At 53.4% G+C, this 26,656-nt stretch overlaps 1 protein-coding gene across 1 annotated transcript; it reads right to left on the bottom strand.

The window, feature by feature from the left end:
• On the bottom strand, positions 1–26,656 carry SMPD3 (sphingomyelin phosphodiesterase 3). The gene is made up of 8 exons (XM_064273859.1): positions 26,149–26,656; positions 9,521–11,059; positions 4,879–4,954; positions 4,610–4,765; positions 3,313–3,402; positions 2,953–3,016; positions 1,006–1,168; positions 1–798 (listed from the first exon to the last, which is right to left on the bottom strand). The coding sequence occupies exons 2-8, from the start codon at positions 10,850–10,852 to the stop codon at positions 697–699; spliced, it is 1,983 nt and encodes a 660-aa protein (XP_064129929.1). The 5' UTR covers positions 10,853–11,059; positions 26,149–26,656; the 3' UTR covers positions 1–696.

Here is a 26,656-nt window from a genome sequence, read left to right as displayed (position 1 = left end):
GAGTTCTACCTAAAGGGACTTACAGACCCTTTAAAGGGAAGGGTTTTTGTTGTGGGTTTTTTTTTTTTTCCTTTTTAAAATGTAATCGCCCTTGAATGCAAGACCTGGGGAAGAGCCCTGGGCTTGATGTCACTGGACACAGCCCTCAGGGTCCTGCTGTCCTGCTCATGAGCCATCGGCTGGAGGCGGGAGCTGGCAGCCCCTGTGCCCAGAAGTGCGTCTTTGGCTGGTTCTGATTGTTTGGCGTTTGGCCTTGGGTCAGGCCAAACGAGGGTCTGTGTGGCTACAGGGGTATGTAGCATGCAGGCAGCATGCATGCGAGGGTGCAGGCATGCGAGACAACATTGGCAGCAGACACAAATAATGAACCCTGGACAAAGCTTGAGAAGAGATATACAAAGAGTACGGAAAACCTGGTTCTCATCTAACCCACGGCTTACAAACTAGGTTGTGCTGTAGATTCGTAGAAAATCGTTTGGAAAGAATGGCACTGGTTAGGCAGCCGAGTCCCGGCCCAGCCTGACTCGGTCCACGGTGAGTGCTGCGAGGCGCAGGCAGGGCTGCTCCCAGCTCACTAGGGACGTGGCTGAGGCCCTCCTCCCCCAGCACTGGAGGGGACAGGAACCGGCTGCGGCTCAAAGGGCTGGCACAGGCCCTGCTGCTGCAGACTGCTGGACAGGTGGCAATGTGGCTGGTCTACGCCTCCTCCTCGCCGGTGGACACCATCAGCCGCATGGCTACCGGGAGGTGGTCAGTCAGGCCTGACAGCTGGGTGATAAAACTGAATTCTTCCACCTCCTGCGGGGGGAAGTGCAGAAACATCCCGGGTAGACCCAGAGGGCACCCTGCAGGGGAGGGGCCTGGGGTGCGGCGGCGGGGCCTTCCTGAGCAGAGGGATGGGACCTGGAGATCTGTGGGCAAGCCGACCTCCTAAGAGGCAGGCGAGGAGTGCAGGGTGGTGGGTAAGCCCCCCGCCCCCGCCAACCCCACTCCTGTCCTACTCACAGCCTTCCAGTCGGGGCCCAGCCCCTCCTCCCCGTGAAGGATGTAGTCGATGCGACGACCATTGCCCTTCAGCAGGTCCTTGCGCCCCTTCTGGCCTGCTCCCGAGCTCTTGCTGGTGGGGAACGCCAGGTACTCCTTGCGGCCTTCCTCGCTCTCCAAGACCCTGTTCACACAGGTGAGCAAGGTGAGCAGAGCCCCCCCGCTGCCCCCATGGCCTAGCAGCACCTGCATGGGGAGGCCCGGTTTCTTCCTGAAGTGGAAGAGAAGTGAGCCAACCAAACCTCTGGGTTTAAGATCTTTCCTGTGTCTTCAAAAAAGGAAACTGGGGATGGAGGGAATCGAAGTCAGAGCCTGCGAGTTCCTGGCTGATTTAGGCCCCTTGCAGTCTGTTGGGTGACCTGAGATGTTTGTCAGGCATGCTTCTGGCTCAGCTTGGAGCCTGTGACCTAGTCAGGGACAGAACTGCCTCTACCCTTCCCTGGAATGGGCTCTGCCCTGTGCCGACAGGGGCTTGTGTGGCAGAGCTTGGTCTTTGCAGTGAGCCTCAGAGAACCCTTCTGTCCTGAAGCTCCCAGGCCCCCGTGACTGTTGTTCTAGGTTGGCAGAAAGCAGGGGGAGCCAGGACAGCACCCAGGCCCCACCCAAGGAGTCACCTCTGTGCCAGTCTGTTCCTAAGCAGTTGTGGGACCTAGCTTAGGCTGTCTTACCCTGAGCTCCATTTTCTCTGTGTGAAACAAGAATGACTGCTCCAGGCCCAGACACTTGAGGATAAGCAGGCTACAAGCAGAGCAGAGGTGGGGGGTGCTCTTGGTTATGGTTACCCAGGGAGGGCCCGGAGCTTGGGTGAGGACATTATGCCTTGAATCCAGGCTTCCTGATTTCCCTGCCTGGCATGGTTGCCACAGACAAAGAGGGTGATGGCTCCTTCCTGCCACAGACGGGCCCTCCAGAGGGAGGGGCTGTATGAGAATCTTCATGTGAGCTAGCTCAGGCCTGTGTCTGGGGTGGAGGAAACAGGGGTGCCCGAAGAGGCCCTGCCAACAAACATGGGCTTCTATAAGCAGCTTTTTGCCACCTTAAGATAAATACACTGATAACATTCAGAACATCCTTGCAGCTCTGAAATACAATCCATTACTGTCCTTTGCCTATGATAATTAATTCTAGCATCAGTGATCTGAGAGGTACTGAGGGTCATTTTTTAATCTTCATCTCATAAAAAGATAATTTTCTTGGCATAGGATGATGTATCAAATGTAGCCATAATCTAATTAATTGACTCTGCCATCCCGGGCTGTGAGTTCTAAATTGGTTCTACTCTTGGCCTTTCAACTGTGTATCCCTTACGAAAGTCTCCTCAAGATTCAAGAATGAAGTTTGGCTGGGATGGAATTATTTCTGCTCTGAGAACAACCAGCTTGTGTTATGTCTGCTCATATTTTTGTCTAATTGGTGAACACAGTGCTGGGCTCCCTTGAGCAGAGGCCTGGCCCAGGAGCCCTTTGCAGGGTCTCAGCAGCCTGGGCCCGGAAGCGCTGGCCCTTTTCCTGCAGGCTGGGCGTGGACAGGGCAAGCTCTCCAAAAGTAAGCCCACGCACTGGGTGCTGGTTTAAGAAACCTGCTTCTACAGGCCCCAGGGTCTGCTCTGAGGTTTTTGCTCAGCAGGGCCAGCCCTGGGGGCGTGAAGGCTGCCACTCCCTCCACCACCGACAAACCGAGGCTGAGTCCCTGAGGGTCTCAAAGGCCTCCTTCCCTCCTCCCCAGGTATGGGGTGAGGAGCAGGTTCCTGCCTGAGCTGGGCCCTCTCCTGACTCCTCCCGCACATCCGTTAGCCCTGTCTGGCCACCACCTGAGCTGGGAGCTTTGTGCCCTATACCAGACCTGGGAGCTAGCCTGGAGGGGCAGGGTGTTGGGCCCCACCCCTACTGCAGCCGCGTGGGTGCTTACTTCTGCAGATTGTCTGGGGTGCACACCTCCTCATCATAGAGATTGTTCGTGTCCAGCAGAGTACCTGGGGACAAAGGGGCAAGTTTCACTTGAGGCAGGGCCCAGCCAGCTCCAAGGAGGACCTCAGTGTGGGTGTCTCAGTGGGTGAGGGTGGGACCTCAGTGGGTAAGGGTGTCTGCCAGCCCGGGGCAGCTGAGTGTGGCCTTCTCCGGCGGGGTCTGTGGGGGTCCTGTGGTCTCTCCTGGAAGGCCTGTAAGGGGCCCGGGGTGGGTGCAGCATCAGAGCTTAGCACAGTGGGCTTCCAGGGACTCCCAGCCCAGCCCCTGCACCCACACCCTGCCATCTCAGCCACAGGCTCACCGATGGCCCACGACTTCTCCTCCCCAGGACCAAGGCGGCAGGGGTCCTTGTAGTGTGTAAACAGGGAGTGCTGCTGCTCCAGCTTGTCGTCTGTGTGGGAGAGAGCTGACCGTCAGGTGAGTGGCCTGTCCTGTGCCCCTGGTTCTGGTCAGTTACTCCTGCCAGATGCCACCAGTTCCTGTCCCTCAGGTGACTTCCTCTGTTTGGGGTCTGTGCTCCCGGACAAGTGGGCCTGTGGTTCACCTGCCATGGTTCTCTGCATCCCTGAGAAGTTCCTTCCCCTGGTTTCAGTGTTCCCATCTCTCTGAGGACAGTGGTCACTGACCCTCTTGGGCCCTAGGGCACAGTGATCTCAAGGCTGTCTCAGACCCTGTGGCAAACCTTGTTGGGAGGCTGGCTGATGCTGCCCCAGCAGGAACCCCTACTTCTGTCCAGAGACCTGGTGCCCAGGCCAGAGTGAGGAGTGGACCCCACAAGGCTCAGAGCGGGAGGTGGCCTGTCCTGGGCTCCCATTTGTCCTGCTACATCATGGAGTCAGAAAGGCCATCCTGAGACTCCCCAGGAGGGAGGAGAGGGTGCTAATGGGGCCTGACTGAGTGGGACACCCGCCCTGTGCTCCAGGTGAGACCTTCTGGTCTCCTGCCTTCATTGAGGGTTGGGGCTTGAGCTCATAGGACTCTGTGTTGCCTACCCCTGGGCATTATGATCATCTACTCACAGAGCAAAATAAAACTTAACTGAGGCTCAACTTTCAGTCTTTACCTAGTGGTTTAAAACATGATTCTCAGGGTTCAAGTCCCAGTTGAACCTCTTACTGGGTGTGACACTGGGCTAGTTATCCGCCCTCTCTGGGCCTCAGATTCCTCTCCCACACCATGTGGATATAACAGCGCCTACCTCTTTGGGGTGTTATGACACTTAAATGAAACAGTTGGTCCATGAAAAGCAGTTAGCATCACGCCTGGCACAAAAAGCTGACTGAACAAAGAGGAGATGATCAGTAGCTGATTCTCCGTTACCCTGAGTTTGAAGCCCTGAGCCTTCCTGGTCAGAAGTTCATTTCTGGGGCATCTCTTTGTCTCTGAAGGAGGCCTCTGAGCTTTCTAGGCAGAGCATGGGCTCTTCTTGACCTTGGACTCATAGGGGGCAGAGAAATCAGTCTTGCTAAATATCCCACCCATACTCTCATAAGGAGCAGGAAGTTCTTCGAGCTGCCTAGTCCAAGTCTTGCCAGCTGTGAGTGGGGCCTGTGTCCTCCCCGAGCAGCCAACTGGCATGGGAAGGGGCATTGCCTCACCGGAGGAGCAGTTGTCAAAGTTGAAATCTCCACAGATGACGTCAAACGCCACCAGCTCCTCGGGGTTGGCTGCGCTGGACGAGGAGGTAGATTTTCGGAAATCAGCCAGCCAGTCCTGAAGCAGGTCCAGCTGCTCACAGCGGATGGCACTGTCTTCTGCAGGCAGAGTCAGAGACCAGATGATGAGGCTTAGCCCCAGGCGCTGGTTCCAATTGTGGTGGTGAGGGTGGTTGATGCCCACCCCGGAGGACCACGGGCTGCCGGCCTACCTGTTGTGGCTTGCAGGTGTGTGCAGGAGATGTACCCAACGATTCTTTGGTCCTGAGGTGTGCTTCCCACCTGCACCTGCGTAGGAGGGGCCTAGTGTCAACCACAACATCTACAGGGGGTCATTGTTGCTCTGAATGCAAAGGGACCCTGGGAATGTCCATTTGCGCACTGGGTCACCCTCACAAGCCCTGCTGTGTTCAGGCTCCTGTCTAGACTTGGACCCAGATGAGAGTGGAAAAGGCCTGCGTCTGGGAGCTATGGCCCTGGCTGGAGGCAGATGCATAAAGGAAATACCAGCTGACGGCACAATGAGTACCAATAGCAATTCCTGCAAAGCATTATAGGCGGGAAAGACGCAGAAACCACAATGGAGTTCCTCCCCAAGCCCCTGCCCTCCCCCAGTGAGCAGAGTGATCATATGGGTGATCACTCTATGTGCCGGCCCCTTGTCTCCTTGGCCGGTAGCTCTTTCCTCCCTCCCTCTCACACCCTCGACCTGATCACACCCCAGAATCTAATCAGACAGCCCTCTGTGAGCTGCACCTGACTCACAGCTCCTACCTCCCTCCACCTGAGCCACCTTGGACCCTGCCGCCCTCCTGCTTGCTCACCCCAGCCTCTGCCCCTCTGGCTTTCCCAAAAGTCATTTCATCTGCTTGACAGGCAGTGGTCCCTGTTAGTCCCACCCACCCCCTCACCCTGGGGGCTCTGGGCACCTGTGACATGGCCTGGCCCCATGCTGACCATGGCCTCCAACCTCAGCCTGTCTTCCTTCCTGTACCTGTGTTCCAGCTGATGGTGCCTGGACTCGCCACAGCCACGTCACAGGCCACCAGCTTCAGAAAGCCTCGGTGAGCCTAAGAGTTTCTTTTTGCTGCCAAATTTGGGTTGGTACTGTTCTCCTCCAAATGGACAGTGTCATCACCAAACACCCTCAGCTTTCTACAGCCCTTCATCTCTTTTTCCCCACCCAGATGCGCATCTTTCCTTCCCAGTCCTTGGGTGGGTGAATGTCTGGCTATTTGATGATGGTTATATGGTCTGGATTTGGGGCTGGTTATAAACTCAAATGTTCACCATTTGCTTCTTACTGGTATACCAAACCTAATCCTCAGTCTAATGGTACCTCCCACCCCTGGAATGACTCAGTGAAAAAACCACATCCCATTCAGGCATCCTGTGCAAAAACACATTTTTAAAATTGCAGTGCCCCAAAGAGCCACAAGATGGCACTATTAATCTCTGTATTTCTCAGGCAACAGGTCTGTTTCCTCCTTAATAATGCTCACACGTGAGCGCTATGCCTCCTGCCTCGGGTACATTGTTAGGTCTCACGACCCTGAGGATTATAGCAAAAGTATACCATTTTAATAGCTGAATGCATTGCAGCCAAGAGAAGTTTAGTAATTGACAAAACTCCAAATGGTTGCGGCAGGCTCGAATCAGATCTGTTTGCCTCATGCTAAAGGCCTCACCCTCACTCTAGGCTGCTGCTTTCTGTGCTCCTGGGGTCTTAGCCCAGCTCTTCACCAGTGGCCCACTTGTTGACCTATGGTGTCAGTCTCTCATTCACTCAGCACTTGGTGGCCTCTGCTCTGTGCTGGTTCTAGGCAGGGCACAGGGCATGCAGAGGTTTCACACTCGGTCTTGCCACTAAGGGGGACCCAGATGAAGGGAAATGCACATAGCAGCGTGGTCACATCCACTTTCTGTTCTTGCTATCATGTATCTCAGTCCCTCACCCCGACTCCTCCCTCTTAATTAGGTGTGTGATCTTGCCAAAATCCACTTTATTATTTGCTGGGACTTACTGATTCCCAACTTGTGTTGTCAGGAGCCATAGAGTCTTGTGTTTCTCTTGCAAAAACAAACTATCACATTGACAGGCTGTGCCTTTTAGGCCTGGCGGGCAAAGACTGTCAACAGAAAAGGTTTCCAGAATTAGGCTCTGTGCTATGTGAGGCAAAGGGGGTCCAGCCCCTGTGCAAGGAGTCACATTTCCCCAGAGGATCTGAAGTACCACAGGGAACAAGGAGGGTGGGGCTGATGAGGTGTGTTGGGGTTGGCTGTGCACCCCGAGGGGCTGGGTCTGATGGCAGAGATGGCAGTTGAAACACCTGGGGACGGGGCGGAGGAACCCGGAAAAGAAAGCCAGCTTGTGCTGGTGGGGCAGCAGTTGCTGAAAGGTCCATAGAGATGCTGCGGCCAGTCCCAGGGTGGGGCCAAGATAAGGAGAAGCAGGGTGCCTGGAGGCCCCTGGTGGTGGTGTGGCTAAGCAAAGCATGGGGTGGGGTGGGCCTTTCCCTGAGGCAGTGGGGAGCCCTGGAGAGTGGGGAGGGTGGTAGCCGGGAGTCAGATGTGGTGTGGAGGTGGAGGATGGGTCTGAAAGGGTAGGAACGAGGCAAGGAGTAGGACACGGAGGAAGGTGGTGGAGCTGGAAACATGGAATGGATCCCCATGTAGTTAGAAAGTGAAATTAAGAGCCTGGGATGGATTGGGAGGGCCCTTCCGGCTCAGACAGGCAGGACAGGGTGTGTTTGATGAATTTGGTTTGGAGTGAGTGGGAATGTGTCCAGGAGGCAGCTAGATACAGAGTTGGGTTTAGGAGAGCTGTGGGCGAGACTAACCTGAGCGTCATCAGCAAGGGAGTTGCATGGTCCTGGCAGGGTCAGGAGGGTGAGTGTGATAGGCTGGGGTGATCATTTGGGAGTGAAGAGTGCTGGTAAAGCGGGGTACATCCCTGCCCTGAGGTCATCCCCTTAGCTCTGGCTGACTGTAGCTGGGCTGGAAGGGGTCAGGCCTAGTGTTTTCGAACCTGCCAATATGTTAAGAGAAGCTGCAGACCAGGTTTTATGTGAAATATCTTGATTTTTAAATGTTGGCCGTTAAAATTTTTTTCTGAATGGACTAAATTAACCATATCTGTAGACTAGTTTTAGACCCAGGAGGTGGAGGGAGAAGAAAAGAACATTCAGGACAGAGCCCTGCGGAGTGTGAAGTTTAAGGGATGGGCAGACCCAAGGAGTCCAGTAGGAATGGCCAGAGAGGTGGGAGGAGAGCCCAGAGCAGAGGGGCTAGTCCAAGGAAATTGTTGTTGACCTTGGTGGGAACAGCAGCAGGGGGCCAGTCCAAGGAAGGGGGTGAGGAGGGGACATAGGGACAGGCCTGCCCAGAAGCTGGACTAGGTGGGAAGCAGAGGGAGGTCTCCTGGCCTCTGAGCCATCTGTAATCAGGCGGTAGTAAGAGGGTATGCTCTCCCACCCTGAGCCTGACAAAATGTCCCCTTCTTTCTCAGCAAAGTCACTCTGGCTGCTGAGACAAAAATATATCCATGGGAGAGGACACCTCAAATCACATGCCAAAATTGGAAGGCTGAATCTACTTATAAGAGAAGTTAATTCAATTTCAGCATCTCATACCGTGACTGGCTGAGCCACATAGGAGCCATCAAGCGACCTGTAGAGTGGCAGGCCCAGGCCCTCACCAGGCTCCAGGCAGCTCCGTGGAGACAACAGGCCCTGGCAGTTCACTCCTGGATAGACCGGGCCAACAGGTCAGCGTTTTCCTGGACGGACTACGTGTGGTCAGAACTGAGGCCTGAGGAATGAGAACCTCACTGCGCTTGGACTGTTTACATTAGCCACACTAGGCACCCCTCACTCACTTCTAGAGGGGAACTGAGAAGTCTTGAGGGAGCCCATGGCCCTGATGAACCTTCACTTTCTTATGTCTCATAGGAAAGGGACAGCGCCCACACCCCAGCAGCTGCTGCCTCTGGGGGCAGAAAAACCCTGTTCTGCATCAGATGGCCAAATGATGCTTTGGAAAACTCTGGAAGCACCAGAAAAGGCTTTTGGATACAATGCAAAAAGTCAACACTATAAGTATCTCAGGCTCAGTAGAAGATAATGAGTAATGACCAAATTACTATGGTCTTAAAAAGCCCTCTAATTGCACATAAATTAGCAGAAATAATTATAATTCATTTTAATTAATGACTGACTGTGGAAGAAAAGCCACGTGCTGGTGGGCAGAGTGCCTAGCATGACAGCTTTGTGACAGCAGGAGGAAGGGGGTTGAGGTCAGGCAGGCTTGTGGCCTAAGCCAGCTGGGCGTGGACAGGCCTGAAGGCTCTGAGATTCCTATCTGCCCACTTGCAACTCTTGGTCTGTGCTGGTCTCCACCTTGTGTGAACATTGTTCAGTTACAAAGATGTTGCCTACTGAGGGGTCCCTACCTCCTCCTTCCTCCCCTTGTCCCCATCATCATTGCCATGGCTCCCATTACCACCATCACTACAAGAGCTGATGTGAATAGCAGGCCTCACAGTCACTCCCCACTCCTCTAAGCACTACATTGTCCCCATTTTGCAGGTGGGGAAATCATGGTTCAGGGACCTGAGGAACTTGCCCAAGATCCCCTAGCCAGGTCTATCTGATCCTGGAGCCTTCGCTCTTGCCCTGACATTCTTCTTCTTGTCCCTGAGCAGGGGCCTTTGGTTCAGCTCTGCGAAAGGCTTTGTCTGCTCCCCAACTCTGTCCCTTCAGAGAGAAGACAGGACTCCCTGGCTGTAGCCCCCCTACCCATGCAGCTCTGGGACTGATTGGCCTGTGGCCCTCAGGCTGGGCCAAGGCCCCCTACCTTGAGAAACAGCGCTCCCTTGGAGGCCAGAGCATCGGAGCACCGCCCGTTGGGGTAACAGTGATAGGCCACGTCCATAATGGGGTAGCGGCTGGCGAAGAAGAGGCCGCTGTTGAGAAACTTGAAGCTGCAGCAGCCATGGCCACTGCAGCAGCCGTAGACCCCGACATCATACAGGATGTATTCAAAGTAGCTGTGCAGCTGGTCTTTCAACTTGGCGGCTGCACGCTTGTCAAACACCTCCTGCAGGCACAGGAAGTCCAGGTTGGCAGGGAAGAAGGCCGAGATCTCGTGGTCAAAGGCCTCGTCTGGGTGCCGTCTCTTGCGAGCAGCTGCCTTCTTCACCACCGAGGCCTTGTACAGGAGCTTGCTGTTGGTGGCACCTGGCTCCCCACCACCACCGTCTGCCCCAGCTCGTGCCTTCACCAGGGACTCCCTGGAGGCTGAGGGGCTGCCCAAGCTCCCCGAATCCCCATCCCGCTGACTGTGGTTGGGTGTCTGACCCTTCTGGCCCCTGGCAGCCCCATTCCTGGCCTGGTTCCCAGAGGCAAGGTCGTCTGTTTCGGGGGGCTGGCACCCCTCCTCTCCACCAATACGCACGATGCAGGCGTCCTCAAGGCTGCCGCCATTGGTCGGGTCCCCAGAGGCTGGGCCGTTCACAGCCTCATCACTGGGGCAGTGTCCGCCATTGCCTTTGTATTCCACAGAAGCCGTCCTCTTAATGCTCCCAGGAACAGTCCGGGCCATGCCATCACTGCCCTGTGGTGACACCAGGCTGCTGAAGCTGGCTGCACTGATGGAGGTGTTGGTGGGAGAATCAATGTAGATTTTGATCTGGGGCCGACTGGCCCCATTGCGAATTCTCTGCCCAATCTCTTTGGCCCGTTCTTGTACATTAAAAACATTGTTGAGCCTTGCAAGCGATTCGGGGAGGAGGCAGAGGTTGGCAGTGGTGAAGCAGAAGCTTTTTCCAGTACCTGTACCCCTCCATTCACCAAGCAGAGGTGCCCCACCAGCCGGGCCCTTGTCCTCCAGCCGTGAATAGATGTAGGGCCGGCGGACAGACTGCAGGGGGGACCAGAGGAGGAACCCAAGAAATGCTAAGGGCAACGTGGCGACAAGAAGCGCCAGGTAGATGGGCGTGAAGAGGACAATGCAGAGCAGCTGGAGGTAGCACGGGCTTTCTGCCCGGTGGCACTTCTTGCAGCTGATGGAAGTGAAGGGGGTCAGAAGCCGGTTCACCAGGCAGTAGCATGGGAAGATGAGAGCCCAGGACACGGTATGCAGGGCAGACAGACAGCTATTAGGAAAGGGGGTCGTGTACAAAACCATCGCAGCTCACTGGACGCCGTGGCCGGCCCTTCTACATGGTGTCGTGGCAGCCTCGGGCACTTCCTGGGGAGGGGGGGAGTTGGGAGGGCAGATGGAGGAGCGTCAGCTCCTAGAGGGATGGGACTCTGGGCGGTTAGTGGCAAATATCGGCCAGCCAGTCATGGTTATAGCTCATTGGGCCATCTTGGACACTGGGTGCCAGAGAACCTGCAGAGACAAAAAGTGAGTGGGGCCATTACTGATCTCTAGGCGGAGAAGGTGCCATTGTGTCCAGTCACCCCATTCCTGCTTCCTCCAATGTGAGCAAGACTTCTGAGGACAAGGCTGGGGCTGGCAGGCTCACACAGGGCGTGTGGGGCTGGGAGCCATCTCTTCCCACTCTGTTTGCCTGTGTGTGTTTTGTCCTTTGAATAAACAGCTTGATGACATGACAGCCCCTAGCTATCTTGACCTTTTAACATAACTGCTTAAAAAATGGCCTCAGGATTTTGGAGCTTTGTGGGTGCTCTGGAGGCAGGCAGGGATCCTAGAGGATGTCTGGGCCTGACCCTGGCCTGGAGCAGCAGGCGGGGGCATGTTTAGAATGGGTGGGCAGGTGACCCTCGGTCAGAGAAGCTGCAAACACAGCCACCTGTCACTGAGTGCCAATCAAATCAGAACAGAGAGGAAACAAATGGCAGAGAGAAGAGGCCGGTGACTCCCAAGTTGGAGGGAAGTGTGGCTGGCTGGCCCTGAGAGGGGGCAGCCCCACCTATAACTAGGCTTTTGCAGTGGCCTACAACATGAGACCAATCCAGTGGTCCCACCCCCACTGACTCCCAACTGAAGGTTCCAGTGCCTTACTAACTTCCAGAATGATCCGTCCCTGTGCCTTCTGGGAGACACTCCCCTGGGATTGCTGGGTCTGGACTAAGCTTCAACTGCTCTCCCCCATGCCCCCAATATGCAGCCCTAGGGCCTGGCACCCTGACACCCTGGCACCCTGACACCCTGACACCCTGACACCCTGGGTCCTCCTCCCAGTGCCTGAAGGAGCCAGTGTAGGTCTCAGAGCAGGCCCAAGTGCCCCGCCTGGGAAGAGGCCGCCAGGTGCATTTACTATGTTGAATGCAAAATCAATAAAGACAAGAGTCTGGAGTGTTTGCCTAGCCTCCAGGGACCTGTGGGTGATCATTCCGTGGTAAAACTTGTGTAAGCATAATTGAGTTTTCCTTACCAAATTGGCTGGGGTGCTCACTTTCTGCTCACTTGTTCACGGGCCCAGCCCAGCACGCTGCCCTGGCATCACAGTGGGCCACGCATCCTGGCCTCAAACTCTCTCTCTCCCTTCTCCTGAATCCCTGCTCACCCAAGCTAGGGACCTGGGTGTCATCTCAGTCCCCCAGCCCATCAGTCCCTTCTGCCACTGCCACCCCACCCCCCAAGCCCTCCTGGAGCCCCTGCCAGCCCCTGCATTGGCCCAGGACTCCATCACGCTTCCCCACCGACTTTGTCAGTCTTCTGCTCTCAAGCCATCCTCCACCGACGGCCTCAGAGACCTTCTCTGCCTGAATCTGACCGTGTTGCAATGGCCTCAAACCCACCGAGGGCCTCCCTCTGCCTTGCTTGCAAATCCTGTCTCCTTCGTCAGGCCTGCCCATCTCTGCTACCCTGTCCTGCTTTGTTGCTCATCCCCCACTCACTGTGACAGTGGCTTCCCGCTCACCCTGCTATTTCTCATACCTCGGCCCCTTGCCTAGCTTGCCCTTCTAAGACCTAGCTTAGAAATCACCTCCTCAGAGAAGACCTTTGGCCTCTTCCACAGGTGGCTGAGGGGGCTCCTGTCCCCTTGTGCACTCCTGGCCCCTGCAGTTATATACCATAAATGCTTACCAGACGCACCCACCTCCCCAGCAGACCATGAGCTTCTTGGAGGAAGGGACTGCACTGCATCCTGAGTCCCTAGGCCTGGCTGGGCAGGTGCTCAGGAAGCGGCGTGCAGGGAGGAAGGAATGGTGATCTGCAATGCCTCTTCCAGTGAGGAGACAGGTATTCCTCCAGTCCAGTGGTGAAAGAGGAGAGGGTTTCTGTGATGCTGTCAGTCCCTCCCACAGCCACCACCTCCTGGGGTGACATGTGGGGGCTGCTCATCCCAGACTAGGAGTTAATGTCTAAAGATGAGCCTAAGTTGGTGCTGTGTCCACTTCTGGTGAAGGAGTTTCACAAGGATTTTACTTTGTTCAGGGGATATAACTTTGAAGCAGGCACTGGAAGGTTACAGTTCAGAGAAGCAGGTGTGTGCACAGATGGCAGCCATCCCACACGGAGGCTCTGTGCTGGGCATCGGTTAAGTCTGGGAAATGCCAAGCTGTGAGCTTTGCCTCACAGCAGCTCTGCCTGGTCTAGTCTCTCTGGGCAGGGTCTGGACTATGAATTGCTCCTCATGCAGGTGTAAATAGTGAGGCTCACTGGGTGAGAATGGAGGCGATGCCAGGGGGTGGTCCATGGCCCCTCACTTCTCCCTGGGCCAGAGCTGGGGAAGACAGCCCAGAGAGAGGATCACTGAGGAGATCCCTCCAGCCTCCTGCTTTAGAATCCCCAGACCCAGTCAGTGACCTCCACCATTCCCCACACCTCAGCCCAAGTCCTGGCCCCCGAAGGCTTATGCCTAAGGAGGGCCCCATGTGGGGCTGGTCCTAACCTGACAGTGCTGATCTGCTGGCTGCTTCTAGGACCCTGTGAATTCAGGCCAGGCTATGGGGATGTGGCTGGGAGACCCATTTTATAATGACAGGGGCTGAAACTAGAGTCCTTGCTGCAAGAGTGCTGGGCCCTCCATGTGCACCATCTCCTTTCATCTGGGAGCTAGTGCTCCGGGGCTAGTGCTACCAATGTCCTCCCACGCCTGCCGTCTGGCCTGGAGACTCTGGGATGCACTCATTTGTTCTTTCTTAAAAACCCAAATTCTTTGCTGTGAGAGGAATGCTCATGGTCTGCTGGGGAGATGGGCATGTCCTATAAGCATTTATGATCTATAACCTGGGGATGAAGCCACAGCCCACTTACTCTCCTACCCAGGCTGGGTGGCCGTGGCCCTTCTGCAAAGTTACAGCCCTTGCTGGGTGAAGCCAGCTGGCTTCAGGCTCTCATCTCTGCTGGACCAACTGCAGGTTCTGTCCCTCCCAAGCCTCCCCAGCCACCAGCAACCCCTGTATCAGCACCAAGGTCCTGGGGGTAGGGGCCCTGGCCAGACTTCTGGGGTTACCTGGACATTGCCTCAGTATCACAGAGCAGGCCCACTCCGTCTCCCTTGAGGCTTTCTTCCTCTTCTTTGTGCCCCAAGATCATCGGCCCAGCCTAGCCAGCACCATCATCACCTGAGTTCCTGCCTGAGCACTGTCCTCCTGTCCTGTCGAAGCTTGCAAGCCCCAAACCCACTGTCTGCACTGTGTCAGAGGATTGTACTAAGCATGATCCAATCACCTCTTGCCCTTAGGTGGTCGCATTGTCTTGAAGGACAAAGTCCAGTCTCCCAATCTCTGTCTAGTGGCCTTTTGTGCTTCCGTCCCCCACTAACCTCCTGCCCCACCCAGCCTGGCTCCACCAGCAGCAAGGGCCTCAGCAGTGCAGACTCACCTTGCCATCCAGCCTCCAGGCCTCTGCACCTAGAACTCTCTGCCTAGTACACTCCCCCACCTCATTACCTGTCAGCTCCTCTTCAACCTTCAGGCCTAGGCTGAGATGACACCTCCTCAGGGGGTGTTCCTTGCCCCCACCCAAGGGTGCCTGTGACCCCCAAAGCCCTCTCCACATTGTACTGTCAGGAGGTGGAGCTGTTTATACCTGGTTCACCAAACGGGCTGTGCATTCCAGCAGGACCCTGACTGTCGTGTGGCTGAGCACAGAGTGCAGCTCCGGGGAAGGTGTGTGCCTGTCACGGGAGAGGACAAATGAAGGATAGACTGACTGAGACATGAACAGACCTGTTGCCTTGAGGTGGCAGAGGCAGGAAGGTAGTACTAGGGGGGTTGTTCAGGCCCCTCTGTGGACATACAGTGAGTCAGGAGGAAAGCCGGTGGAGGAGAGGGTCTGTCCTGTTGGCATTGGGGTTGCCTCTCCAAGGACTGGCCTGTGGCTCCCTTAGGGGTCAAAGGTAGACACAGCCCCATTTCATCAAAGGGTTCCTGAGAGAAATTCTCCAAACCTGGGATCTGCTGTCAGCTGAGACCTGGCTGGGGTCCTTGTTCTCCCCGGGCTGCAGTGAGGGGAAAGCCTCCCTCTGTCAGCTGTTCTGTGCCTCCTCATTCCCAGTGTGACCTCAGAAGCCCTTATGGGCAAGTCCCCTCCCCAACCCATCCTGCAGGGGCAGTGGGTGGCCAGGGCTGATCTTTGCCTCCCCTGGGCTGGTCATAGGAATATTTTTGGTCCCATTCAGGCATTGATGGGATTTGAGGTGGCTGGCAACCCAGGGGGCCAGTGGGTAGTGGTGGCTACCATGGTGATCCTCTAATATGTGCAGATCCCTGGGGTAAGAGCCCCACTCTGGCCTGTCTGCCATCCTAAGCCCTTCACAGCTACACTGGGTCCGCCTGTCTGGAGCCCCTCACCTGCCTCTCCCCTGGGAGGGATCCTCCTGCCCTCCTGTATGATCTCTGCATCTATGCACAGAAGTTGCTGCCACCAGAGCCACAGAAGGATTGCCACCATGGAGCTGGTTTCTAAAGCTCTGTGGTTAATTATTTTGTCTCAGTGAAATGAAAGGAGGGTAAACAAACAACAACACACTAATTAGTCTGATCTACACTTTTCCCAAGAAATTAGGAAGCTAGACTTAAACATGAGAAACTGGCAATTTCTTGAAGACTCTTAGAGTCCTCGGAGGGGTGGCTAGGCCAGATGCAGCTGCCCCAGGCCTGGTGCCCAGGAGCTCAGCCACACACCTCTTCCTTTTTCCTTGCTTGAGCTCCTTCTCTTGAAATTGGGCTAAAATGGGTGGGCCCAGGCCAGGCTGTTTCCCTGCAGGAAACCCATTCTTGTCCCCATGCTTGCTTCTCTTCTTCCATGTCCTTGGGCTGGCCCCTTTGCCAAGCCAAGTCAACCATGGACACCTCTGATGGGACTGACAGGTCCCTAAAGGCCACAAGTGCTGAGCTTTTGCAGCTCAACCTCACAGAGTGGATTGCTCTTTAAAACAAACCATCTCCCCTGGGTTTACCCCTTTATGGATCCTGCTGTGGTTGCTCAGAGTGGCCTCCATAAATACCATGGTCTCCAGAGCTGGGTGGAGCCCCAGATGCTCTTGGGTACTCATGGCTGCTGACAGGCTCCAAGGTCACTCCTGAGCCCTGGGGCCAGTAGGCTACACAGTGGCCAAGGGAGGGCTCATGAGAGTCAGCTTCTCTGTCCCAGAAGTGAAGACCGCAGACTAGCTGCCTCACCCCAGCTCCACTGCTCAACACTCAGCTTGGGCTCAGGAGTCAGGCTGACCTTAAAAAATGCCTGGCACTAGAGCCATGCTCTCTGAGCCTCTGCTTCCTTATCTATAAAATGGGGACAGCAATTAAAGGATTAAAGACCATCAGGCCTATAACATTGCTGTTACCTCCTCAACCACTCTTCCCGTGAGGTTGACCTCTGTGTGCCTTATTTGCTGTCCCCAGCCCGTGGCTCTGGGCCCATGCTGGCTACCATGTAGCCTTGGGCATGGGGCCTGACCTCTGACCACCCCCATAATGGTGAGCATCACAGTACAAGCAGAATAAGATGAAGGAAGTGGAAACACCCAGCTCCTTGCCTGCTTCCCTTCTCTGAGCCGGGGTGCTACTGGACTCTGTCCAGACCCAACACATATTTTGGCCCCCTCCAGCCTCAAACAGCAGCCCTTGAAGACCTCACAGTCACCTGTGATTGCTCCAGTGGCTGATCAGAGACCCTCAGCTGACTGCCTGGGCAGGAGGTAACAGCCCCAGCCACTCATGAGTAAGTGTGGGGCATGGATAGCAAGCAGCTCCATGTCGCGAATGATCCTATGGGTTACTGATAATCTGAGGTCAGCCCGTCTACATTGAGCCTGGCTGTTGGACTGTGGCCTACAGGTACCACAGCATGGGAAGGGGGTATACTATGACTGCTCAGAGACCTAAACTGAGGTGAAGCCTCTCCCTGCCACACACTGTTCTGCAGAGCTCAGGGGCTGGCTCATCTGCCATTACTGGATGAGGGCATCCTTAGGAATAGGGCCTGGCCAGGTCTAGTCCTTTTTTTTGGGGGGGGGGGTCCCTGACAGTCTCCTTGGACAAGCTGTGGTGGACAGGACTTCTATTACTGGATACCATAGAACACTGGCACCAAAAAAGTCATCCCACCTCCCATCGTCCCAGGATTTTGTCTGCCCTCCTCTAAGCCGGGGGGGTAGGGTCGGGTGGGTAGGTTAGCCAGGTCAGGGACATGCACCTAGCAGGCCTGGAAGGCACAGGATCTGTCTGTACAGAGGCTCAAGCAGTCCAAAGTGTGTACTGACTTTGGATTTCTCCAGCACAGGAAAGTGAACAAGCCAGGCCAGTTCTGCTGGGCGGAGGCAACCCCGGTCTCTCTCAGGAAGCCTACAGCATCTTTAAGGATCTCTGAGACTTAAGGAGCTTCTGTGAAGTTGATGAGGGCTGGGAGTTGCCCTCATCTGTGGGCTAGGAAGGGGCCCCATCCCTCTTCATGGCCCTTTCCTCTGGTCCTAATGCCTGTTGAGTCCTCTCTTCCAAGCATGAGGGCTGGGAGTCCTGGAGTAGATGGACCTCCTTTGAGTTCCCTTTGTGACCACAGGCTCATGTCTAAACAGGAGCTGGGCCAAGCCCCAGGTTTCCACAGGAAAGGCCGTGTGGATTGCTCCAATCCAATTACTCCAACGTGCCCGCATCCGCCATTGGCGCCCAAATGAGCCCAGCCTGTTTCTGCCTGGATGCTTGTCAGGAGGCGTTGGCATGGCAACGAGAGCTCTGAGCTGCTGAAACTTGGAGTCAAGTTGTTGCTGGGAGGATGGGAGAAAGATTGAAGAGGATGCCTTTTTGCATGATGTGGGTCCATACAAGTCCAGGCTAATCCCTGAAAGCCGCCTCCCGGAAGCAGAATTGGGGGCTGGAGTCTCACATGAACATGCGTGCTGTTAGCAGTAACTCCCCATGGATGTAGGTGTACCAGGCAAATGCCTATTCTTTCTTCTAGATCCTGCTTCCTTCTCCCTGAAGCCTCCCCACCCTGCCTAAGACCTCCCTGCCCTGCACACCCCACAACTCTCACTCTAATCAAGCATCTGTTTCATAGCTGGACCCCACCACTAGCCTGGGGCATCCCAATGGAGCACCTTTCGGGCACCAACACAGACCAGGGTCCCACCCTGCTCTACCTCTCTGCCTGTGGTAGACACCCTTTTGTCTGCCCTGCTCCAATCTAAGGGGAGGGCAGTGAGCCAGGCCAGGCCAATCAGAGAACCACAGCCTCAGTATTTGGGTCATGGACCCAAGATGGACTAATCTAAGCTCTCCTTGGAACTCTTGCTGGAACCCTCAGGAAAGAGGCTTGAATATTCTCTGCGATGGAAACACTAAGAGCCTGAACTCCTGGGTGGGGCCTTCCTTGGGAATGAATCCAGTTCCGAAGAAAACAGACCTGAGGGCTGGAAGGAGAGAGGCCGAGTCCTTTTGTGACATCTTTGAGCTCTGGATCTCCCTGTGCTTGAAGCCAACACAGCTTACACACTTTCAAATTAACGAGTTAACAAATGATCCTTTTCTTTGCTCTTTTCAGTATGAATCAGGCTTCTGCACTTGCCACCAACAGGATCCTGTCTATTACATACCAGCTATGTGATTTTTCTGAAACTCAATTCTTTTTTTTATTGTGCTTTAGATGAACATCTACAGAGCAAATTAGTTTCTCATTAAACAATTAATACACATATTGTTTTGAGAAACTGATTGCCGACCCCATGACGTATCAATACTCCCCTCTTCTTGACCTTGGCTTTTCCATTTACATTCGTCCATCTTTCCTGTCCCCTCGTGCCTTCTCATCCTTGCCCCTGGGCTGGTGTTCCTGTTTACTCTTGTATACATGGTTGAGCTATGTGTATTATTGTTTGTTTTATGGGCTTGTCTAATCTTTGGCTGAGGGTGAGCCTCAGAAGTGACCTCAGTAATGAGTTAAAAGAGTGTCCAGGGGCCATACCCTAAAACTCAATTCTTATTGGTTACTCTCTTTGCTCCCCCTTGCCTACCCACAGGGCAGAGTTGGGCCTCCTTACTGAATCCTATAAAGCCCTGCAAGACTTTATTTTGCAGGGTTGTGTCTCATGAGTATCCCTCAGAGGACAGTAGTGCAGACGTTATGAGCACACACTCTGGTGTCAGACCTGCCAGCTTCAGGGCCTCTTGCTGGACATAGAACAAGTTGTTTAACTGACTCTTTGAGTCTTAGTTTCCTCATTTGCTAATCAGGGTAGTTGGAGATGATACACATACAGCACTTAGTGCAGTACCTGCCACACATCTACTATTATTATTATTATCACTACTACTGTTAATTTCCTTGCTGCAAAGTCCCTCAAGATATAGCCAGAGCCTTCAAAGGTTCCTCCTGGTGTGGATGGGGCAGTGAGTACCTGACAAAGAAAGTGCCCTGTTATCCCAAATGAAGGGTGAAGATGGTGCAGGGGATTTAGGGCATCTGTCTCCTGTCAGGGCTTGAGTCAGAGCTGTCTGTTGTAGGCTGCTTGTATAAGCCCAAGTCACAGACCTCCAGAGAAGCCAGGTGCAGGCAAAGGGGCCATAAAATTTTCAAAAAGAAACTTTCCATGGGAACTATTAACGCCTCATATGGTTTCTGAGAATAGGAACAGGCTGTGCGTCGCTCTGTGACACTCCTTCAATCAGCCAGCCTTAGCATTTCCATGTCAGAGCTCAGAAAGCCCCAATGAAGCAGTTTCTTGCGTGACTGGAAAGCAAATCCCAAGCCAAGTTAGTGGTACATGTGCTGAGGGTACACAAACCAACCTAATGTTTAAAATGGCAGGACCCCTGGGTCTAGGACCTTGCTGCAGGGACACAGGGCAGATGCCCTGAGTGTGGGACCCATCATAGGACAGACTGACTTTGAAGATCTGGCTGCCCTATCCTCCATTGCCTGCCACTCCAAAACCATCTTTTGGTGACGGCAAAGAGGCCCATTAAGGAGACAGCTGGATGGTACCTGGCACCTAAACCCACTCCTGAGCCATCCTGAGCAGCAGCTTCCGTTGTGTTACACTCAAGGACCTGCTGCAACCAGGGTTGGTCTGCCTCAAGTCTCCTGGAAGCCTCCAAAAACTTCTGCTGCCCTCAGGAAGGCTGAGCCCGGGGTGGTTGGGATGGGGCGTGGGGGCTTCATCCATGGTAAAGGTGGGATCTGAGATCTCTGGCCTGTTCACACAGTCTTCTCCATATGGGGCATTGACAAGACAGCACCAGGGCAGAACTAGAGTGAGCACTGTGACCACGAGAGAGGAGGCTTCACATTTTGAGTGAGGCCTGAATCAGCAGGCCATGTCCCCACAGCTGAGCATCTAGACAGGAATGGCCCTCCTACGTCAAGTGCTCTCCGATCCTGCACAGCTGCTGAGGTCTGTGCTGAGCTGGCCTCATGAACAGCCATGCTCAAGGGGTCCTAAAACTCCCCAGCAGGTCAGGCCACCTGCCTCAGGTGAGTTCTGTGGTGTTCGCAGTGTTAGTGGGGCTGCCCATCTGGCTGAGTAACAATGGAAGTCTGGAGTTACACCAGTCCCCAGCATGCTCCCAGCTGGCCATTGCCATCTCCACCCTAGGAGAGACCCTCCTTGTGGAGGGAGGAGTCTTCCTTCTCTCGGGTTCTGCAAATTTCAAGCCAGGCTGGGTCCCTGCAAATTCCTTGCTTCCCTGACACAAGGGCTGATATTAATAGTTCATGAGCTGAACAAGGTTTCAAATGTACTTTGCTTAAGAAGAAATGACAACATACTTTCTGTGGGAGTAGAATTTTAAATAAAAGTCCACACAAATGCTAGGATTTATGCAGGCCCAGTGTTTAACTGCATTTCAATGCTGTACGAACAAGGATTGACATGTATTGGCCTATTGAGTGGTGTGTAGGCATTTCAAGGCACCAGAGAACACAGATTAAGACAACAAGTCTTCCTAAAAATGGAACAGACTCGCTAAAATTCTTCTGAAGGGAATCATTTCACATTCGGCCTAAAGTCTTCTATCGAGAGAACATTTAACAAACTGAGTCTTCGAGGAGAATTTATGTAGAGATTAAAAAGCAAACAAGTAAGAATGAGTAAATAAAATCAAGTGTCAGCATTTCACCAACGCTGCCTGCAGCCCCGGGCAGCTGCGCATGAAGGATGGGCTTTCTGGACCAAGGCTGAGTCTCACTCACCATTGCCTGGGCTAAGGACCTTGTCCTTGGTCCTTTCAGAGCCTCAGATCCCAGGACACTGCTATACTCATGTTCTCAACCTTCCTCTGTACATGGCACCATGGGACCCCTTGGATCCAAGAGAACCCAGAACCCCTCTCTCTGAGAGAGGATGCCCCTGATCAGGCTGAACCAAGGGTTTCTTGCTAGGGAAGGCCTTCCACACTCTTAACAGGCTGTCCAGAGCCTTCTGAATATATAAGTAGGAGGGACTTAGGGGCTGCTGAAGTCTGCTGCCTATGGGGGTGGGGGTTAGAAATTTATTTGCATAGAACTATGACTTAGTTATTTGTCCACATCAAAGATCAGAGAGGAGGAGATCATCCCAGTCTATGGCCTCCCAAGCTCCCTCTAAGTGCTGCCACTAAATGTGCCTTCCTCAGCTCCAAGGGTCTTCCGGGTCTTTGGATTCCAGCTAAGCCAGTCCCTCCAGTGATAGTAGCCCTACCTACATCTGCTGTTGGCTGTTGAATCCTACACTTCTGAAAGAGAAGGCAGGAGCTCTTGGCTTTGGCTCTGACAGGCTATGTGTACCCAGATGGATAGTGTAGACACGCTGGTGTAGATGGTGACACATCTCCATTCAGAAGTGACTACTTAAAAAGATAAGAATGCCTTGGGGACCATCTAGCTCAACTGGCATTCCAGTTTATAAAGAAAATGTTCTATATTCTACTTAAGTGAGCAGCGTCTGGGGTCTTAAAAGCTTGTGAGCGGCCCTTTAAGATACTCCACTGGTCTCACCCTGTCTGGAGCAAGGGAGAATGAGGAAAACCAAAGGCACAAGGGAAAGATTAGTTCAAAGGACTAATGGATCACAACTACCACAGCCTCCAACAGATTGAGTCTAGCACAACTAGATGGTGCCCGGCTACCACCACTGACTGCTCTGACAGGGATCACAATAGAGGGTCCTGGACAGAGCTGGAGAAAAACTCTAACTCACAAAAAACAAAAAATTCCCAGACTTCCTGGTCTGACGGAGACTGGAGAAACCCTGAGAGTATGGCCCCTGGACACCCTTTTAGCTTAGTGATGAAGTCACTCCTGAGGTTTACCCTTCAGCCAAAGATTAGACATGCCCATAAAACAAAACGAGACTAAAGGGGCACAGCAGCCCAGGGGCAAGGACTAGTAGGCAAGAGGAGACAGGAAAGCTAGTAATAGGGGACCCCAAGGTTTGAGAAGGGGATAGTGTTGACATGTCTTGGGGTTGGTAACCAATGTCACAAAACAGTATGTGCACTAATTGTTTAATGAGAAGCTAATTTGTTCTGTAAACCTTCATCTAAAGTAAAAAAAAAATAATAATAAAGTACAATTGAAAAAAAAGATAAGAATACTTTGCCCTTGTAAAGGCACATCTCCCTGCAAGCCTGGGACAGTACTCTTGCCTCACTCTTGCTAGAGCCTGCCTTCCAGGCATGAGGTGGGATTGCTGATGCCAGGGCTCTCAGGAACCAGCCCTGGAGAGGGTAGATGCAACTCGATGGCTGCTCAGAGTATTTCGCAGCAAGAGCCCAGGAATTTCTGAAGGCACAGACTTTGCTTTCTAGGTGTGTATTTTTGTGTGAGGTAGCCTTCTAGAGAGGGCAGTGAGGCAGGAAAGTGTTGGGTGGTGGAGGAGCAAGCAGTGTGCAAGGGAGGTGCAGTGAGCAGGGGAGGGTGAGAGACATCTGAGAGTGGGAGCTAAAGAGGTGGAGCTGCTCAGGAAGTCCTGCCCGCCAGGGCCATGTCTTATGACTGAGCTGAGCACTAGATCCCTGACTGCCGGCAAAGAGGAGACACCTGGGGAGGAGCAGCTGTGGAAAATGAGTCCCAGGAGATTGGCTGGACCAGAAAGGAGGATCGACGCATTTGCTTACAGTTTGTCCCTAGCTGGGTTTGTTTAACTTAGATGCTTAAGATGTCCAGGTAGCAGCCCACCTACACTATGCAGATCAAGCTAGCCTGGAGTAGTAATCCTTTCTGTTCAGAGGAGTAAGAGCCTAGCCCATGCTGGCTGTGTCTCGTGTCCTGTGCTCTGGGAGAGTGGAGTGACTGGCTGGCTGGCAGTCTGAGTGCACCCCAACCACTAGGTGGAGGGTGGACGGGGACTCTCACCAGGCTTTCCGTTAGTGTTTTGGAAAGAACATTTCCAGAACTAAGGTCAGCACCAATGAGAAAAACAGCCCACGCAGGTTCAACCAGATTTGCTTTAATTAAGAAATAGGGCCACATGGATGTATCTGGAGACCATTATGCTGAGTGAAATAAGTCAATCACAAAAGGACAAATATTGCATGAGACCACTATTGTAAAAACTCATGAAAAGGTTTACATACAAAAAGAAACAATGTTTGATGGTTATTAGGGAAGGGAGGGATAGGGTTGGAAAAATGCTTAATAGACAAAAGATAAGTGGTAACTTTGGTGAAGGGTAAGACAGTACCCAATACTGGGAAGCCAGGACAACCTGTACAAGGCAAGGCCATGGTATCTCCATAGACACATCCAAACTCCCTGAGGGACCAAATTGCTGGGCTGAGGGCTGTGGGGACTGTGGTCTCAGGGAACATCTAGCTCAATTGGCGTAACAGAGTTTATAAAGAAAATATTCTACGTTCTACTTCGGTGAGTAGCATTTGGGGTCGTAAAAGCCTGTGAGCGGCCATCCAGGATGCTCCACTGGTCTCATCCCTTCGGGAGCAAGGAAGAATGAAGAAAACTAAAGACACACAAGAGAAAGATTAGTCCAAAGGACTAATGGACCACATCTACCATGGCCTCCACCAGACTGAGTGCAGTACAACTAGATGGTGCCCAGCTACCACCACTGACTGTTCTGGCAGGGATCACAATAGAGGGTTCCAGATAGAGTTGGAGAAAAATGTAGAACAAAATTCTAACTCAAAAAGAAAGACCAGACTTGCTGGCTTGACAGAGACTGGAGAAACCCTGAGAGTATGGCCCCTGGATACCCTTTCAGCTCAGTAATGAGGCCACTCCTGAGGTTTACCCTTCAGCCAAAGATTGAACAGGTCCAGGGAACAAAACAAGACTAAAGGGGTGCACCAGCCCTGAGGTAGGGACTGGAAGGCAGGAGGGAACAGTAAAGCTGGTAATAGGGAACCCAGGGTTGAGAAGGGAGAGTGTTGACATGTCATGGGGTTGTTAACCAATGTCATACAATAATGTGTGTACTGTTTGATGAGAAACTAGTTTGTTCTGTAAACCTTCATTTAAAGTTCAAAAAAAAAAAAAAAAGGATATAGGCCCAACAGCAGGCTTGAGCTACTTGGTTCCTCATTTGTTCCTCAACTCCCTGACTTTTGGTCCTGGGCCACCATCCTTCTTATTCCCCTTTCGACCACTCCTTTTCAGAGCCCTTTGTTGTTGCCTCCTCCCCTATCTACCTCTGGGAGCTGGACCTTCCCCTGCTTCTTCTGTCCTCTCTCAATTGTTCCCTCATGGGTCACCTGTTCCCAGGTGACATCCAGTCCAGAGGAAGACATTCCTCTTCCTGCAGTCCCACAATACCAGCTGTCTGTCAGGTGTTCCCTGGGCTCTGGAACTCTTCCATTCCCCCACCCTCAGCCTACCCTCACCAGCCCAATTCCTACACCAAGGCCTGTGAGTTTTTCTTCCCTAACCCCTGTATCCTTCCCCATGGCCATGCCCCAATTCAGGCCTCATCCACCTGGTCTCCCTGCATCTGGCGTCCTCTCCTCTAGTCCACGACGTGGCAGCTGGTGGGATCTTTCTAAACTACACATTGCTCCCTTGTTAAGCCCTTCCATGGCTTCCCGTGATGCCAGGAGGAGGCCCAAACGGGAAAGGGTAGGCTCTGCCCAGCAGCCTGATGGATCTTCATACCCTCCTATTCCTGGGGCCCTCAGCAGCCCATGATTCACACAGTTCCCTACCACACCATGCCCTTCCAGGTCTGCATACCTTTGCTGAGACTGTTACCTTGTAGCCCTCATTTGTGCAAAGGGACATGGCCTCATCAGAGGAGCTTAAGGGTCAGGGAGTCACAGTGGTGGTCTCTTCACCAAACCCTGGCCAGCCCCCAGCCCTACGGCTCCGAGCTTAATGAGGGGACCTTTGGCCTGGCTTAAATGGGCCATTTCTCTCTTAAGAGCTGGCTGTTTCTTTTTTGCATTTAATGCACAAATTTGCAGCCTGCACACCAGAAAGGTGATCAGCTCCTCACACCTTCAGATCTACCAAGCTAAAAATAAATGAGAGACAGGAGGAAATTCCATGCCCTGAAGCAAAAGGAGGGAGGGCCCTGTGTGTGTGGCTCTGTGTATCTGGTTACATTTTGCAGGATATTTGGCAGCCCCTTGTATCACTGGCGGTGTAGCCGTTAAGTGCTACAGCTGCTAACTAAAAGGTCGGCAGTTTGAATACACCAGGCGCTCCTTGGAAACCCTATGGGGCAGTTCTACTCTGTCCTATAGGGTTGCTATGAGTTGGAATTGACTAGACGGCAATGGGTTTGGTTTTTTTTTTTGCTATCACTTCACAAATGAAGTGCTGCTTCAATCATTTTCCTGTATATTGAATGAGGAGTTGTATTTTCTCCATAGACTTGGGTGTGACAGACACACCCCTTCCAGGCAGGCACTGCCCTCCAAGTGACTGAGAATGCAGGACAGGACCAGATCCCCTGCCCCAGATTGCTTTACCCCCAGAGCTGCGGTTTTCAAACTTTAAAAAATAAACAACAAAATCTTTTCTCCAAACAATCTCGCATACCACTTCCTTATACAAAAACATTAACAGGTAGCCCATGAAGAGATGTGTAAATGGATTCCCACCCTCAGTGATTCCAAAAACCTCGGTTTTACCTGAGGAAGTGCTGCTCGGACCTTCCCTTCCTGTCCTTTCCTCTGAAGAGGTGGCGTGACTGAGAATCCGGACCTGAAAGGAGGTGAACAGTTCAGAGGTGCCCGGAACAACCTCTGGAACCCAACCAAAAGCCACCAGCAGCTCAGTACAGATAGGAGCCCCACCTGCACCGGAGGTACTGCCACACCCTCTTAGTTGCCAGCTCCAGGGTGTGGGCCTGGCAGTCTATGGGACAAAGTGCTGCTGGAGGCGGGTAGGGGCGGGGGTCTGTGTGACAGCCTGGGCAGGCCTGGGGGAGAGGAAGACTGACAGGTGGAGAGGACTCCCTGGGTAGGACGATGAGCCTTCCACGGGGCAGGTGGGCCAAGGCCAGATCCAGGGTGAGCATGTATGTGGGAAGAAGGGAGGAGGGAAGGGGGGCAGAATTCAGAGCCCAGCCTGGGCCTGGGTTTGATCTGATAGGCAAAGCAAGAACAACTGGAGCTTTGTGTAATCTCTGCTTTGCAT

This window comes from Loxodonta africana, chromosome 21 (genome assembly GCF_030014295.1).
Source record: "Loxodonta africana isolate mLoxAfr1 chromosome 21, mLoxAfr1.hap2, whole genome shotgun sequence".
NCBI classification, from domain to species: domain Eukaryota; kingdom Metazoa; phylum Chordata; class Mammalia; order Proboscidea; family Elephantidae; genus Loxodonta; species Loxodonta africana.
Note: the sequence above shows the minus strand (reverse complement) of the source record. Positions and strands in the feature narration are given on the sequence as shown.